We start from the raw sequence: 18,943 nt of genomic DNA on the forward strand, positions 1-18,943 counted from the left end.
AGAAATTATTTCGGTGAGGAATTTGGGTCCGATGTTCTGGAGGGATTTTTAGGCGTGGGTGTGTAGCTTGAAGATAACTCTCTTCTCGACCAGGAGACAGTGGAGGTCTTGCAGATGTTAGGTGGTGCCGAGGATGAGTCTGGCTGCAGTGTCCTGGATGGTCTGGAGTTTGTGTAGCAGGGATTTGTTGATTCCAGCTTAGAGGACGTTTCCGTAGTCCCGTCTGCTTGTTATGAGTGCGTGGGTGTCAGTCTTTCTGGCTTTGTGGGGGATCTACTTGAAGGTCTTCAATAATGCGGAGGGAGTTGAAACAGGTGGAGGTGAAGGCGTTGATGTGGCAAATCATAGTGAGGGAGGAGTCTAGAATGATGCTTAGGTTTCGGGCGTGGTCCTTCAGGGTTGGTGGGTTTTCGAGGGCAGAGGGCCACCAAGTGTTGCCCCAATTGGAGGGGGAGTGTCCAAGGATGAGGACCTTAGTCTTCTCCGAGTTGAGCTTTAGGCAGCTGTTGCTCATCCAGGCTGCGACGTCTTTCATTCCTTCCCAGAAGCTGAGTCTGTTTTTTTCGGGGTTCTCCGTGAGGTAAAGGATGAGCTGGGTGTCGTCTGCGTATGTTACTATGCTGAGTCCGTGCTGTATGATGATGGCTGCAAGGCGGGCCATGTAGATGTTGAAGAGAGTGGGGCTGAGCGATAATCCCTGGGGTACTCTATAGTTGATATCTCTGGGTTCGGAGACGAAGGGTTGGAGTCTGATCCTTTGGGTTCTGCCTGCGAGAAAGGAGCGGATCCAGTCGTGGGCGGTTCCCCGTATGCTGGCGACGTGGAGTCTGGCTGCAAGAGTGTGGTGGGAGACGGTGTCAAAGGCTGCTGAGAGGTCTAGCAGGATGAGGCCCGCGGTGTTGCCCTGGTCAAGCAGGCTGCGGATTTCATCGGTGGCTGTCTCAGTGCTGTGGTTGCTGCGGAATCTGGACTGGGAGGAGTCTAGGATGGCGTTCTCCTTGATGAAGGATGTCAGCTGGGCCTTGACGAATTTCTCGTGCCTTTGGCTGCGAAGAGAAGGAGAGAGATGGGCCCATAGTTTTTCATTTCAGTCGGGTCCACAGAGGGTTTCTTGAGGAGGGGCTTGACCTCAGCCCACTTCCAGCTATTGGGGAAGATGCCGGATTCGAAAGTGGCATTCATTGTGCGACGTAGTTCGGGTGCAATGGCGGTGGCAACTCTGTGGAAGATGTGCGGCGGTCAGGGGTCCTTGAGTGGTCATGAGTGGTCATGGTGGTGTCTTTGATGGTGACCGTTGTCCAGGCGGTGATGGTGGGCTAGATGTCTTTGCTGGAGGGGAGGGTAGTTTCTGCAGTCCATTCGCTGAAGTTGTCGTATAGGGCCTTAATTTTCAGGTGGAAGTAAGAGTCGAGCTTGCTGCAGAGGCCCTGAGCCAGTGTGATGTCCATGGCTTCGTTGGGGGTTTGGTGAACTGCTGGATGATGTTGAAGAGTTCCTTTGGGTTGCTGGCGTTAGTGAGCATTTTGTTCCGGATGAATGTCCTCTTGGTGGCTCTTATGAGTTGGTGGTATTCTGTCATGGCTTGCTTGTAAGTGGTCTTGTCTTCGGTGTTTTTGCTGTTTCACCAAAGTTTTTCAAGACATCTGCAGGCGTGTCTGGCTTCTTGGAGGTCGGTGGTGAACCAGGCAGCCTTCAGGGGGCGTTGTCTGTCAGTGTGGCGGAGGGGTGCAAGTTTATATGCGCAGCTGGTGATCCAACAGTATAGTTCTGTGGCTGCAGAGTTGGCGTCTGTCGTGGCGGCGGGGGGGTTGAGGATGAGTGTGGAGTTGAGGTGCTCCTCTGTGACCTTGCTCCAGTTCCTCCGAGCTGGGCGTGGGGCAGGCTTGTGTGCGGTGGTGGTGCTGAAGGAGAAGTGTATGCAGTGGCGATCTGACCAGAGAGGCTGCAACGTGTGGCTGAAGTGGAAGTTGGTTCCTCCTGCGAAGATGGGGTCGATGGTGTGTTTAGTCTTGTGGGTGGGGGTGGTGATGAGCTGCTTCAGTCGGAGGTTGGCGAGGTTGTCCAGGAGGGCAGTGGAGTGGGGGTTGCTACGGTTATCGAGTTGGAAGTTCAGGTCTCCGATTAGTATGTAGTTCATGGAAGCAATGGCGTGGGGTACCATGAGGTCGGCAATGGCGGTGGTGAAAGGAGCGCAAGGCCCAGGGGGTCTGTAAGCGAGGGTGCCACGTAGCGTGGTACTGGGGCTGGTCAGGATCCGGAAGTGGATATGTTTGGTGTTGGAGGAGGAGTCACTCGTGCTGGAGGTAGAGAGTCGGAAAGAGCTCTTATGTGCGAGGACGAGTCCTCCACCAAGGTGGTGGGGCGGTCCTTCCTCTGGATCTTGTAGCAGTCGGGAATGGCAGTGGCGATGTTGGGGCAGAGGTGGCATTTGTCCAGGTTTCTCTGAAGAAGGCAACATCTGGTGAGAGGGTGTCGAGGAGGTCGCAGATCTCTACGGCGTGTCACTGCAGGGCGCGCACTTTGAGGAGGATGCACTTCAGGGCTTTGGTGGAGCGGGCGTCCGGCGTGGGTGCGGAGGCCGTGGCTGTGATGTGGATGGTGAAGGAATGTCGGCGGTGTTAGCAGGAGAATTGGCTTTGGGGGGTGTTTGCCGACAACAGCTGGCAGCTGTTGTTCCTTCTGAGATTGAGTGCGAGGAGGGCAGCTGGCTTCAAGTGGTGGAAGGTAGGATATTCAGGGTCCCTGGCGCTGGTTGCGGTAGGGGCGCAGATGGGCTTGCCTTTGGCATGCCAGCGGCACGCTCGCTGCGCACAACAGCCATTAAATAGGGGAAGGGGTAGGGAAGTGCAGCTTGGCGGCGGGAGCGGTAAAAGAGGCAGGGGGTACGGGACAACAGCGGGGAAGAATGTGCATGAACAGGAACGGAGGCGGGAAAGATCAGGGGCCAGAAAGCGTAGAGGCAGCAGAAGGCTATGAGCTAGAAATAAGGAAACTAGATCTGAAGCAGAATAAGAAATAAGGCAAAAAAGGCGAGTAGAAGCTAATAAAGAACTGTTGAACTCTGTCAGTGTATTCTCTTCATAACAGTTTTCTTCTATGTGCCTCTTACTTTAGGGCTCATATAAATACTAAGGTTTATCTGGCAAAGCGTCCCACCACATATGGTAGTTGTAGCAGTGGCCAGCCACCCCATGTTCCCGCAAACCTCCCTCATCAATCTTTGAGATCCCACTAACCCTGGCACCCACCTGATGTAGCCACATTCCTCAAGGAATATGACTGTGGTGGGATCCTAGCGCAGGTCTAGTCCCTTCTCGGGTTGGGAAGCACTGGGCCATGAGCACACTTCCATCCCGTGTTCGCCAGCAGTCCCTTGACTATCTGCATAGTTGTTTCCTATATACCACGTGATTCTATCCTCCCCTCAGTCTGTTCATTCTTCGTCCTTCCTCTCTGGATCTGACTTCCACCTCTTTGCTTCCTCCCAGCCTAACCTTTCTTGTCCTGTTCGTCACCTCCAGGGTCCACACGGGGTCTTTTTAAAGAAGAGTGGAAGATAGCCTCCTTTTCCTTATTCCTCTTGTTTTCTATAGTATTTGTCTTTTCTTATCCCATTTTATTTTCCTTTCCAGTTATGCTGCTTTTTTTCCTTTTTCAGGTGTTGCAGTGTCTGGGTCCTGTCAAAGCAGTGTGACAAGTTCCGGGCCACCAGGTAAGTACTTATCTACCACACCATTTGAAATGGTCAATTCCACTGAGCTAACTGGACACATCCTCAGTCTACGGTGGTGATCCAGGGGAAGAGATGTCAAATTTGTGAGCTCAAACATAGGTTACCCACCACATCGTAAACTCAATCCTCAGCATCACAATTCACAGTAACACAGAGTTTGGCCCATAGAAACTCTACAATTTAATCACAATCATAAGGTCCTCCGTATGAGCTAATAGGGACTCAGATAACTAGAGATGGAAAGCCACTCCTTCATGAGGACCTGTAATAAAGAAGTGCCTAGCTAATAATATATTCACACAATATTAATAAAATCATCAATAAGTAAGGACAAACACATGGAATAGTTATCAAGTTATCGTTATCTAAACTTCAATATTGAATGGTCAAAGTACAAAAATGCACTAGAATAATTTAATAATGGTTATTCTTTTGTATACAGGTAAATCACAGCACATCACAGCTCAGGCCAAATACATCGTCAAATAACACCTATTGAGGAAGGAAGAGAGAAAAAGAGGGAAAACACATTGCAAAATAGAATATGCAATTTGGAATCATAGAAACCAAGAATCGGTTGTAGATTTATCAGAACCAGGACACGATATGGACCCAGTAGAACGCTAGAGCACAGCGTGCAATAGCTGGAGTCATAAATTCTTCTGCTGAAAGATTTTACCTGCTCAACTTCACGAGCTGGTAAGGTGCGGAGGTAATCAGATGTCAGTTCAGGGAAAAACCAGAGTTCAGACCGACAGCATGTCAGGCCCAGGATTTGCCAGGGAAAATAGCAGCATGCTGTCCTTTTCCCAAGGGGCAATTATACCTCCAAACGTTTTCAGTTCCTGCCAACAAAATAACTTTTACGCAGTTTGCATGATTTTCATTGGTCAAAATCCATGGTACAACCATCGTGTGATCGTTCTCTAACCCAATTTGTCCAGAAACCTTACGTAATACCTTTGTTCAGTGTTCACTGTTCTTTAACCCCTTCCGTGAGTCATGGTGGGTGTGTGCGCGCAACGGCCAGGGCCGTCCGAGCCATTGGAATGTCCAGCGCCGCGGCGGAATTCGCGCTGCAGCCAAGGTGTTAAGAATGTGTAATATCACTTCCCTTCGGAAATAAGAAATACATTTGCAATTCGACGTGTCCACTCCACACTCTCTCTTCTGAGCTTGCAACAAAGTCGATACAGTGTTATTCTAACAGAAAGGATGTCAATTTTTCAAACTGTAGGACAGAAACTTCAGCGATAATACTCGTAGCTACAGTGCAATCAGGACAACTTCTTTAGTCTATTTGAAGGAAATGATGAAAGGCAAAATACATTTTAGAGACCTACATGGAAAACCACTAAATCACCATTTTCTAAAGAAAAAACGTGCTAATATTGAAAACAGTAAAGAAATAGAGATGCATAAGAAATAATATAAAAACACCATTTCATTATACTTGTAAGCATAGCCTAATTATGTATCATTAAGAAATGTGCAAGCACTTTCTCTCGGAATTACATCTCAAAGAAAACATAAGCAGGACTCATTTTACTTCAGCATTTTCATAATAATATTTTGTTTTAAAACTACAGACTGCATTACTACCTTTTATATTATTTTCATAGCACATTAGTAGGTTTCTCTCTCTGTCATGAATGAATTAATCTCAAACCAGTTTGTGACCCTTCTGCATGCTTTTACGATGCAGTTTTAAACTCTCACATGTTTCACGAGGCACACTGTTAGTCATGTTTCTTGAGTATGTATTATGTAGTAGTATCACACCCAAGGGTAAGGAATTGATTGAGCAAAGCACTCTTAATAAAATAATCACACTCCACCAGCGGCATTTGGAGCAGTGATTACAACAAGGCAGATTCCTTTGTTCAGTGAAATGTCCCTTCGTGGATCCCTGAAATGAGGAATAGAAGAGTGCTTTAAATGAGCAGGGGCGTACACAACATCTGATAATTCATTAAAGGAGGTACAAATACCTTACTGTGATGCCAGTCGTCATCACAGAAAGAGTAAATTGTTGGTGTTGGATGCTTCTCAGAATCTGTGTCATGATTCATGTGTAACTTGTGTTTCTTTTTACAGTATTCACTACTTTTGCTCTCACGACATTGAGTTTCAGTGGTCCCAAGTTCCCTGTCTATGCAGTATCCATGAACTGTTTCACCCCCTTGGAGTCCAACTCATTTATAATTTCTAACTCTATTTTTACAGGTCACTGAAGCAAAAAGAAAAAGAAATGTTGTAATGTTGGAAACATTTCTATAAAGGGTTATTTCTGAGGAAAGTAGAAACACTCTAAATCTCTGAAGAAGAAACCAGTTCTATGCACCAGGAATGGTGAGGAATTGGTGCGGAAGAAACTGCTGAATGTGAAAGTGATTTATCGACTTTCTTGCAATCATTATCTGTTGTCAAACCCTTGAAGTACAATGACCAGGAACATTTACCAAGTGTCAGTTATTGGGATTGAATAACCTCTGAAATAATAACTGTACCCTCAAATAAATTGAAAATCTACTGCAACTACTAAATATAAGAATATTTTCACTTAAAGGAAACATTTCAAGATTGGTCGAGCAAAGAACATTGGCAACAACTGATCCTCACACAGAGCACTTGGGAATATTCAGTGTTGCACATTCTGCCTGATGGTTTATGAGAAATGCCATGGAGACCTAAGCCTCTTCCAGCAAATCAGTATCCGTAGACGTGATGTAATGTGACAGAACTGTCAGGAAGGCTAATAACCTCAGTTTACAAGAGCAAGCTTTTTTCTCCGTCTCCTGTGATTCAGAGGAGAGAAAACATTGTATTTTAAAAATAAATGAAAATGTTCTTCTCAGATGTCATTATAGCAAAGACACTGGATTAACCTCGACAATATAGAAAGATTTTTCCCACCAACTAGGGGTATCTTAATAAAAACAAGGGGCCCCTCACTGAAAGTTTATAAGGCAAGTTATATAGGCTGGCTTCAAAGGTAAGAACATTGATCTCCAAATAAAAGCTATAATTAGTTAAATGCAAATGTGAAGAAGAGCTTCGGCAGTGTAGTTTAGACGTTAATGTTGAGTTTTAACATAAACAAGTACAGACCCTGGAAACAGAGTCAGTCTTAAGATGACATGTATCCAGGAACAACCCCAACTTGGAGATACAAACAAGTCGAATAAGAGCAATGAATGTGAGAACAGCTTTAGTTATCAATCCCACCTCACTAAACACAAGAGAACTCACACTGGACAAAAACCGCATCAGTGTCCTGAATGCCAGAAAGGCTTCAGTCGGAAAAGCGATCTCATTCAACATGTGAGAATCCACACCAGGCGCAAACTTTATCAGTGCTCTGATTGCCAAAGAAGCTTTGGTTTTTTAAGCAGTCTCACTCGACACAAGAGAATCCACACTGGGCAAAAACCTTATCTGTGCACTAAGTGCTGGAAGTGCTTTAGTCAGAAAGACCATCTCATTCAACACGAGGGAACTCATACTGAGCTCAAACCGTATCAGTGTTCTGAATGCTGTAAAAGCTTCAGTCAGAAATTCAGCCTTACTTTACATGAAAGGATCCACAGGGGGCATAAACCGTATCAGTGGTCTGAATGCTGGAAAAGCTTCAGTCGGAAAATAACTCTCACTCACCATGAGAGCACTCACACTGGACATAAACTGTATCAGTGCTCTGAATGCCAGAAAAGCTTCAGCGAGAGAACCAAATTAATTCAACATGAGAGAACTCACACTGGGCAAAAACCTTTTCAGTGCTCTGAATGCAGGGAAAGCTTCAGTCAGAAATCTGGTCTCGCTCGCCATGAGAGAACTCACACTGGACAAAAACCGCATCAGTGTCCTGAATGCCTGAAAGGCTTCAGTCGGAAAAGCGATCTCATTCAACATGTGAGAATCCACACCAGGCGCAAACTTTATCAGTGCTCTGATTGCTAAAGAAGCTTTGGTTTTTTAAGCAGTCTCACTCGACACAAGAGAATCCACACTGGGCAAAAACCTTATCTGTGCACTAAGTGCTGGAAGTGCTTTAGTCAGAAAGACCATCTCATTCAACATGAGGGAACTCATACTGAGCTCAAACCGTATCAGTGTTCTGAATGCTGTAAAAGCTTCAGTCAGAAATCCAGCCTTACTTTACATGAAAGGATCCACACGGGGCATAAACCGTATCAGTGCTCTGAATTCTTGAAAAGCTTCAGTCGGAAATTCAGCCTTACTTTACATGAAAGGATCCACAGGGGGCATAAACCGTATCAGTGGTCTGAATGCTGGAAAAGCTTCAGTCGGAAAATAACTCTCACTCACCATGAGAGCACTCACACTGGACATAAACTGTATCAGTGCTCTGAATGCCAGAAAAGCTTCAGCGAGAGAACCAAATTAATTCAACATGAGAGAACTCACACTGGGCAAAAACCTTTTCAGTGCTCTGAATGCTGGAAAAGCTTCAGTCAGAAAGGTAATCTCACTCAACATGAAAGAACTCACACTGGACTAAAACCGTATCAGTGCTCTGAATGCCAGAAAAGGTTCAAATTGAAACAAAGTCTCACTAGACATGGAACAACTCACACTGGAGTAAGACCTTATCAGTGCTCTGAATGCTGGAAAAGCTTCAGTCTCAAATGTGATCTCACTCGTCATGAGAAAACTCACACTGGACTAAAACCGTATCAGTGCTCTGAATGCCAGAAAAGGTTCAAATTGAAACAAAGCCTCACTAGACATGAAAGAACTCACATTGGAGAACGGCCTTAGAAGTGCTCTGAATGCCAAAAAAGCTTCCGTGGGAAATCCATTTTAATTCAACATGAGAATCCATACTGGGCAGAACCCATTTCAGTGCTCTGAATGCTGGAAAAGTTTCCGATTGAAACAAAGCCTCACTAAACGTGAGAGAACTCACACTGGAGAAAGACCTTATCAGTGCTCTGAATGCTGGAAAAGCTTCAGTCAGAAATCTGGTCTCACTAAACATGAGAAAACTCACACTGGACAAAACCTTGTCATTGGTCTAAATGCCAGGGAAGCATCTGCTGGAGACTCAGTTTGATTCAACATGAGAAAATCCACAGCGAGAAAAAAAATATTATCAGTCCTCTCAGTGTGACAAAAACTTCACTTATAAAAGTAACCTCTCTACATGACAGAGACAATGTGGGAAAGTAAAAGGTGCTCTGAGAAGGAGCTTTCAGCATCGCAAAACCTTCACATTAAGCAGCCACAAAGACATCAATCAATTTATCGTCCAAAAAACTGTTTACTGAGAAAAGCGCACAGCGAGGGATAGAAATTTGTGAATTAACCTTATTCCTTAGTAACTATTTGTGGCCTCATCTCATTCAGTGTATTTTGCTCCCTGAGTGTTAATAAGCCATGGCTCTGACCCACAAAGGCCATTTGATCCTGAACTTTGAGGCCACGCCCCCAAGGATCTGGAATCCAAGTAACCTCAAACTATTTCCAGCCTTAATGAGTCTCAGCAGGTGCCTGCGGCAGGAGTCCCTTTGTTGTAGGAATCTATGGGACCAACGTCTGTTCATGCCTGTGCAATTTGTGACTGATTATTGAAACAACAAAAAAAAAGTGATGGAAGGACAGGTCATTAATCTCAGCAACATCCCACCACATCATTCTCCAGTCTCTGTGCCACTAAAGACAAGACCAATCAGATGCAAATCATTCCTGTCACCACCCTAAACAGTCCTAATGACTTCTGTTCCAATGGGACATAGCTTCGTATTACAAAGATCCGCTTTAGCTGCCTCTTTCATGTCATTTTTTGTTACAAATGGAACCTACTTCCCATCTGCTGAGGACAGTTTCAATTTCACCAGCTTTAAAATCACATCAGATACACCCAAGAGAGTCTCACAGATAATCTGAGTTGTACATTTTTAGTACTACTAAAGAACTACAAAATGCTTTTCACAAACTACGTGCGGTTGTTCTGCCTCTCCTGTCTTTTTCTGTGTGGAGTTGTCTGCCCCGACTTCACAGTTTCCGCACACGTAAGTATAGTTTTTAGTAGAAAATGTGGGAGGGACAGAGGGAGTGGCTGTAAAATGGGAAATACTTATGAATAAAGGGGAGGGGTGAGGGCAGGAGTAAGGAGGCATATAGGGAGGGGTTTAGGGAAGGACAGGCACTTACCCACCAAAGAGTAAGCCCATTGTTGTTTACAAACCACAACTCTAAAGTCACTAAGCCATAATGTCCCTAAAACAATCGTAAATGCTTGTGCAGCTCTCCCCAGCACAGCGAGATAGCCCCTGCTACCGTATTTACTACGTCCTCAGAAAATCGCCCTATAAGGCCTTTTCAGGCATTGCTGTTTAAACACTTTTTGGCCCATACCTCTGCTTATGATGGTCCCAGGATGACGGGACCACCACCAAAAAGTAAACACAACGCAGCCTTTCTTTTAAAGGTACTGTCAGAGTCCTGAATAACAAGAAATAAACTAGGAGGTCTTTTTAAATGAAGGAAAACGACCACAATAAATTGACCAACACTTCTATCACAACTAACGGTGAGGGTCCATCAGTGATGAAAGAGTCCTATCAGCCCACCCATTTGGCGGAACCTCGTCATCTAGGACCTTATCAGCAGGTGTTCATCTGGCCAAGCTCAGTAGTATTTGCTCGGAGCCAAAGAAAGAAGCTGAAAGAAGATGAGTCCTCACTGCGAGTGGTACTGATAGGGTGCAGTGCTCAAGAAAAAAATATATATGTGCATAATTAAAATGGCGGTCAGGGTAGACAAAATTATTTATTGGTATCTCCCTGGACGCCAGGTTAAAACAGATGTGGTAACAGTGTGACAATATCACTGTCCAGGAAGCATCTATAAATAGGCCAACATGTTTCTGCCTTTCATGTATCGTTTTACAGGCATTCGTCAGGGCCAAGCTGAAAAATAGGCTACTGCAACATCTAGTTAAATTATCATTGTAGAAAATTTAAAGTAAACAAAACAAGCTATAAAGCATGGTTGGGATGGTAAGTTTTAGTCATGTGGCTGAAGCACCCTACCGTCTCAAGTCTGGCAACCATGCAGAGTACAATCCTTTCCTGAAAAAAATAAAGACAAAAAAAGGAAGAACACACTGATATTGCATCCATAATACAACTGTAAATATCAATATGTTGTGAAGGTCAAAATTATTGTGGTCAACAAACACTTCTAGTGACTGCTCTTAATTAGAGCCAGACAATATCATGACTATAGGAGAGTCAAAAACCAGATAATCTAGTAAATCATATAATATTGGAAAAGAATAACAACTCACCCAACACTGTGTGGGAGTCACGCCTCACCTCACCCGGCAACGGCTCGGATTAGAGAGGCCCCGCTCTATGAAACATACAGAGAAAGACATTTTTGGCAATGATAAATGTCATGCTCAATGTATCTATTGTGGTGTAAACACACCCACATGAAACTTGGTTTTAACTCCTACTGGTTTATAGCCCCAAACTAACCAATGGCGCGAAGAAGGCAAGGAAGTCATTCGACTAAGACACGAAATATAACGTGCCTCAGATCTGTGATTTATGCTATTAAAAAGCTCTTTGCAAATGCCAATTAATTGCTACAGATTTACCAAGCAGATATAACTAACTTGATTGTGAGTTCAGCTAAGTGGAAAGGACAGGGACAAGCTCTCCTCTACCTCTTCCGCTTTTTTTGAACTACAGAGTAGTTGTAAGAAGCAGGAAGATTCCTTATTTATGCTCATCTGAGCTACAGGTATGGTCAACAAGAAGTCAATCACCCTGCATCCCTGATAATAACACAGGGACTAAGACCAGAACAGCCAACATGGATTCCCTTACCTGTCCGTCGGTACCTCGGTGTGGGTCCAAAACCGAAGGGGAGGCGCCGACGGACAGGAGGCCAGAAGTATAAATACCCACGTTGATTGGGTAATTTGATTTGTTGATAGTGTGCACCTGCGGGATGACGGATGCGTCTACGACGCGCATCAGTGTCTCCTCGCTCGGCGTCGGAGCAGTGTTACCGCATTGCGCATGCGCGTGGATCCAAATTTCGGAACCAACGCTGCTAAGCGCATGCGGCGGTGTATAGGGGCCAAAAGCGAGATAGCGCGCATGCGCATTGGATTACTCAATGTCTCACTCCGTGTCTCTGGTACGAGGAGACGGAGTGCGTCTGCGCGCTTCTAAAACCACTGATGGTAGTGATCACTTCGGAGTTGTAGGCATTTGTTAGCCCCGCTCCGAGATAAATTATACTCAAAACGGGGCAAGGTACCGGTATGCAGTGGGAGACGCAGTGATTGAGGTTGTTGATGTCATGCGTTACTGCTTGTTCGAAAGCAAGAACACGTGCTGGAACCTGATGACTCATGGGCGTATATGTAGATTTTGGTCTAAGACCAGTATTGCGGTCTAAGGGTTCCATACAATCTACCTCTTGATCGGTCTTAAAAAAGAAGTGAAGACGTATCTTGCGATAGAAGTACTCAAGTTCACGTCTTAGTGTGAATAGATCACATTTGGTGGTGGGAACGAAACCCAGTCCTTTGTTAACTGTCTGTGTAAGTGATCACTATAAGTATTGTTTTCTTTACCGCAGAGCAACAACACACACACATCTTATAGATCAGCCATTTGCATACTTGAGGATAGCATCCATAGTAATCTTGGCCACATTGGCTCTTGTGTTTGCATCCACTCGAATCACTCTTGCCGCCTGAGGGTTGCATTGGACCAATAAGTATGTGGCCCTCTTAATTAGCCACTCGAGTAGATTTGCCAAATTATTTATAGATCTCCACATAGGCATCCTAGAATGGCCGGGATGATCAGCTCTTCGGAGATGGTCCTTTGTTCGTCTCCCACTGCATACCGGTACCTTGCCCCGTTTTGAGTATAATTTATCTCGGAGCGGGGCTAACAAATGCCTACAACTCCGAAGTGATCACTACCATCAGTGGTTTTAGAAGCGCGCAGACGCACTCCGTCTCCTCGTACCAGAGACACGGAGTGAGACATTGAGTAATCCAATGCGCATGCGCGCTATCTCGCTTTTGGCCCCTATACACCGCCGCATGCGCTTAGCAGCGTTGGTTCCGAAATTCGGATCCACGCGCATGCGCAATGCGGTAACACTGCTCCGACGCCGAGCGAGGAGACACTGATGCGCGTCGTAGACGCATCCGTCATCCCGCAGGTGCACACTATCAACAAATCAAATTACCCAATCAACGTGGGTATTTATACTTCCGGCCTCCTGTCCGTCGGCGCCTCCCCTTCGGTTTTGGACCCACACCGAGGTACCGACGGACAGGTAAGGGAATCCATGTTGGCTGTTCTGGTCTTAGTCCCTGTGTTATTATCAGGGATGCAGGGTGATTGACTTCTTGTTGACCATACCTGTAGCTCAGATGAGCATAAATAAGGAATCTTCCTGCTTCTTACAACTACTCTGTAGTTCAAAAAAAGCGGAAGAGGTAGAGGAGAGCTTGTCCCTGTCCTTTCCACTTAGCTGAACTCACAATCAAGTTAGTTATATCTGCTTGGTAAATCTGTAGCAATTAATTGGCATTTGCAAAGAGCTTTTTAATAGCATAAATCACAGATCTGAGGCACGTTATATTTCGTGTCTTAGTCGAATGACTTCCTTGCCTTCTTCGCGCCATTGGTTAGTTTGGGGCTATAAACCAGTAGGAGTTAAAACCAAGTTTCATGTGGGTGTGTTTACACCACAATAGATACATTGAGCATGACATTTATCATTGCCAAAAATGTCTTTCTCTGTATGTTTCATAGAGCGGGGCCTCTCTAATCCGAGCCGTTGCCGGGTGAGGTGAGGCGTGACTCCCACACAGTGTTGGGTGAGTTGTTATTCTTTTCCAATATTATATGATTTACTAGATTATCTGGTTTTTGACTCTCCTATAGTCATGATATTGTCTGGCTCTAATTAAGAGCAGTCACTAGAAGTGTTTGTTGACCACAATAATTTTGACCTTCACAACATATTGATATTTACAGTTGTATTATGGATGCAATATCAGTGTGTTCTTCCTTTTTTTGTCTTTATTTTTTTCAGGAAAGGATTGTACTCTGCATGGTTGCCAGACTTGAGACGGTAGGGTGGCTGCTTCAGCCACATGACTAAAACTTACCATCCCAACCATGCTTTATAGCTTGTTTTGTTTACTTTAAATTTTCTACAATGATAATTTAACTAGATGTTGCAGTAGCCTATTTTTCAGCTTGGCCCTGACGAATGCCTGTAAAACGATACATGAAAGGCAGAAACATGTTGGCATATTTATAGATGCTTCCTGGACAGTGATATTGTCACACTGTTACCACATCTGTTTTAACCTGGCGTCCAGGGAGATACCAATAAATAATTTTGTCTACCCTGACCGCCATTTTAATTATGCACATATATATTTTTTTCTTGAGCACTGCACCCTATCAGTACCACTCGCAGTGAGGACTCATCTTCTTTCAGCATGGGAACTGTTGGCTCCGAGCAAATACTACTGAGCTTGGCCAGATGAACACCTGCTGATAAGGTCCTAGATGACGAGGTTCCGCCAAATGGGTGGGCTGATAGGACTCTTTCATCACTGATGGACCCTCACCGTTAGTTGTGATAGAAGTGTTGGTCAATTTATTGTGGTCGTTTTCCTTCATTTAAAAATACCTCCTAGTTTATTTCTTGTTATTCACGTTCTTGGTGGGGGGTTTTGACTAGAGAGGTCGGTAAATATAGTCCCCTTGACCCTCAAAATACAGTTGTTTTTTCAGTAGTTAGAGCAGCCTTCGCTGCGGGTCTTTTATATTACTCAGCCCCTCTTGGTTGAGTTATATTTGTCGCTCACTTGGTTTATTCCACCTCTGCCTGGTTCTTCTGGCCCTGACGCAGGAATGGCCGACTTTGGCGGGTTGGCTTTTGATGATGAAGATCTTAATAACATCATTAATGATAACCCCAGCATTCTTGATGATTTACCCACGACATCCACCACCACTGAGGATGACTGGGTCACTATGCTTAATTTAAAAAAGAATCACTCCCGTATCTCTCTACATGGAGTGATAATGAACGAATACTTGCAAGGCAAGTGTGCACCGTCAGGACTGATATTGACCAACACTCCAAGACTCTTCCTCACTGATAAAGAGTTCCTCCGCAATTGGTCATTGATAGCCTGGCGATGCACGCGCGACTGGCTTATCTTGATAATTAAGACGGCCAAAAAAGCGGCCGATGCAGTACTAATTGAAATTCAAGTTCTTGAAGGTCAGATTAATGCCGCAATTAGGCCTGTGATTTTCAAGAAGCACATGGACGAGACCAATAAGACCAACAAGGATTATAGAGACAACATCTTAATGAGCAAAATTGACAAATTCAAGAAGGACTTGGCTCGTTTTTCAATGGAAGCGGCCTATCCTTATACCAGCGATTCTTATGTGGCTCCAGATTTCAACCCTAGAGGCAAAAGATATGGCTCAAATTACTCCTCTTCAGGTACGGATTCTGATTCGAGTGATGCAAACAGTACTAACACAGGGCCCACTGGGAGGGGCAAAGGGAGAGGCAACCAACGTAGAACTAACAGAGGGCGAGGGATGAATACCTTTGTCCCGCACGCCGGCCAATGGTGGCCACCTGCACCGTGGGGTTATCATCAGCCCCCGATGGGCCCACCCCCTATGGGTTACCCCATGCCTAACTTCCCCCAATACTATCCAGACCAGTCTTTTTTGTGGCAGGGTCGTGGCAGAACCCGCGGCAGGAGAAGAGGACAACAGGGAGTGCATTGGGCACCGGAAACAAATCCAACATCCACAGGGCAACCACAGACCAATACATCATGAACAGGGACAGCAACCTGGTGGTCAACTTGAGCTCTCGCACTCTGACAGACGATGAGACATCCGTCCTTAACAAAGGACTGGGTTTCGTTCCCACCACCAAATGTGATCTATTCACACTAAGACGTGAACTTGAGTACTTCTATCGCAAGATACGTCTTCACTTCTTTTTTAAGACCGATCAAGAGGTAGATTGTATGGAACCCTTAGACCGCAATACTGGTCTTAGACCAAAATCTACATATACGCCCATGAGTCATCAGGTTCCAGCACGTGTTCTTGCTTTCGAACAAGCAGTAACGCATGACATCAACAACCTCAATCAACGTAAGCGGCACACCTATCAAAATGTCACGAAAGTTGAAAAGTGTGCACTGATGGATCTGGCTAAAGACGCTACATTGACAGTGAAACCCGCTGACAAGGGCGGGGCAATTGTGTTGTTGGACACGGAGGTATATCGTACCGAGTGTCGCAGACAGCTCAATGACACCAGAGCTTATCGTCGACTCACAGAGGATCCTACAATCAGATTATCCAATGAGATCAAATGCTTGATTGAAGAAGCTTCGAGTGAAGGCTGGATCACACCTTTGGAGGCAAGATTTTTGACCACCTCATATCCTGTAATACCTTATTTTTATTGCCTACCAAAAATACATAAAGAAAAGAGGCCACCTCCAGGACGCCCGATCATATCAGGAATCGGCTCCCTTTTAGAGCCGTTATCCACCTTCGTGGATTTTTTCCTGAAGCCGATCGTCGCAGAGACCCCAACCTATCTAAAGGACACCAGTGATGTTCTCAGACTACTATCAGAAGTTGAGTATGACATTGAGACTGACCTCCTAGTCAGTTTCGATGTCGAGTCTCTATACACGTGCATCCCGCAGCAGGAGACACTGGACTGCGTAAGAGTACTTCTTGAATCAAGAGAACTTAATACCATCACCCCAGTAGGTTTTATTATGGAATGTGCCAGGTTGGCGATGACGGAAAACTTTTTCCAATATGAGGACGACCTTTTCCTACAGGTCTCTGGGACCTCGATGGGGAGTGTGTTTGCCCCTAGTTTGGCCAACCTCTATATGCACCAGTTTGAGCAGGATAATGTTCTCCACCAGGATAATCCCTTTCGTCATCATGTCCTACATTGGAAAAGATACATTGATGACGTCTTAGTCATCTGGAGAGGCTCAACAGAGGAATTAGAACGTTTTCATACATGGCTGAACTCACGTAACCAATTCCTCAATTTCACAATGGATTCAAGTAATGCCCAACTACCATTCTTGGACATCTTGATCCATGCAGGAACAGGTGGCTTACATAGCGAACTTTATCGCAAGCCTATGGCGCGCAATTCTTTGCTGTCTTATCACAGTTTCCATCCTCAGGCACTTAGGGACAACCTGCCAGTAGGCCAGTTCTTAAGAATAAGGAGGAATTGTTCATCCAAGTCCCTATATGAACAGCATGCTCAAGACCTGACAGCCCAGCTAAGAGCAAGACACTACCCGAAACACCTTGTTCGGCGTGCATGCAAAAGAGCAGCCAATAATAACCGAGAGGCTCTCCTAGAGCCCAAGAGCACCCAAACATCCATTGACCGTATCACCATGGTACATACGTTCAACACCTGCTCCAATGAAGTGAAAAAAACCATCCTGAAACATTGGAAGATACTAAATACAGCTACGGGTGATATTCCGCGTCCTCTCTTTGCGTTCAAACGCGGTTCCAGCATACGAGATCAACTCGTACACACGAGGCCTAGACACCACCCGAAGCCAGACACAAACACTCTCTGGAACACCGAACCTGTACGAGGACACTACCCATGCGGAGGTTGTGCAGCTTGTCCCCAAACTTCCAAAACTGTGACAATAGACATAGGGACAGCTAAACCGTGGCGTTTAAACTCCCACACTAATTGTAACTCAGACAAATTGATTTACATGATAACTTGTCCCTGCAATCTCATCTACATAGGTCACACCACCAGGAAGATTAAGCTTCGGATAAGTGAGCACAAGAGCACCATCCGGTGCAATAAGCAATCTACTCGCCTTACGAACCACTTTTTGACTCAAAAACACAAGGCAGATGAAATGAAATGGGTTGTTTTGGAGCGACCATTCATTCCACCTCATGTAACCAATGTATCACACTTTTTATTTTTCAGAGAGCAACGCTGGATACACAGGCTCAAGACGGACGTCTCGGGCCTGAATGATAACATACCATGGATTTCTTTATGATTTCCATTTTTCCAATTATATGGTTATCTATGCCCTGATTGTACACAGTACCTGTCCATTGTTATAGGAACTACTCAGGTTTCCTAGGCTCTTCATACGGATTACTATCCTTTTGTATGTATGAACCTTTATGCTAATATTGCGAGCCCTTTTTGACACACGGTCTGGGCGGACACAACACCCTCTCCATTTTTGGGTTGTTCAACACAATAGAGGAGCACAACATCTGATCATGCCCTATTAATTTGTTGACTCCGCTAGTTTTTCTATGCAGGTGACTTTTGAACTGTCTGTGTAAGTGATCACTATAAGTATTGTTTTCTTTACCGCAGAGCAACAACACACACACATCTTATAGATCAGCCATTTGCATACTTGAGGATAGCATCCATAGTAATCTTGGCCACATTGGCTCTTGTGTTTGCATCCACTCGAATCACTCTTGCCGCCTGAGGGTTGCATTGGACCAATACGTATGTGGCCCTCTTAATTAGCCACTCGAGTAGATTTGCCAAATTATTTATAGATCTCCACATAGGCATCCTAGAATGGCCGGGATGATCAGCTCTTCGGAGATGGTCCTTTGTTCGTCTCCCACTGCATACCGGTACCTTGCCCCGTTTTGAGTATAATTTATCTCGGAGCGGGGCTAACAAATGCCTACAACTCCGAAGTGATCACTACCATCAGTGGTTTTAGAAGCGCGCAGACGCACTCCGTCTCCTCGTACCAGAGACACGGAGTGAGACATTGAGTAATCCAATGCGCATGCGCGCTATCTCGCTTTTGGCCCCTATACACCGCCGCATGCGCTTAGCAGCGTTGGTTCCGAAATTCGGATCCACGCGCATGCGCAATGCGGTAACACTGCTCCGACGCCGAGCGAGGAGACACTGATGCGCGTCGTAGACGCATCCGTCATCCCGCAGGTGCACACTATCAACAAATCAAATTACCCAATCAACGTGGGTATTTATACTTCCGGCCTCCTGTCCGTCGGCGCCTCCCCTTCGGTTTTGGACCCACACCGAGGTACCGACGGACAGGTAAGGGAATCC

General features: G+C 45.3%; 1 protein-coding gene across 1 annotated transcript in view; it reads left to right on the plus strand.

The window, feature by feature from the left end:
• LOC144805691 (uncharacterized) overlaps positions 1-8,608 on the plus strand; it is a 38,537-nt gene extending 29,929 nt beyond the window's left edge. Inside the window, 1 exon segment of the mRNA XM_078672198.1 lies at positions 7,129-8,608. Coding sequence (XP_078528324.1) covers positions 7,129-8,608 — 1,480 coding nt within the window.
• Positions 8,609-18,943: the final 10,335 nt, after the last annotated feature.

This window comes from Lissotriton helveticus (genome assembly GCF_964261635.1).
Source record: "Lissotriton helveticus chromosome 1_1 unlocalized genomic scaffold, aLisHel1.1 SUPER_1_unloc_19, whole genome shotgun sequence".
Lineage (NCBI taxonomy): Eukaryota > Metazoa > Chordata > Amphibia > Caudata > Salamandridae > Lissotriton > Lissotriton helveticus.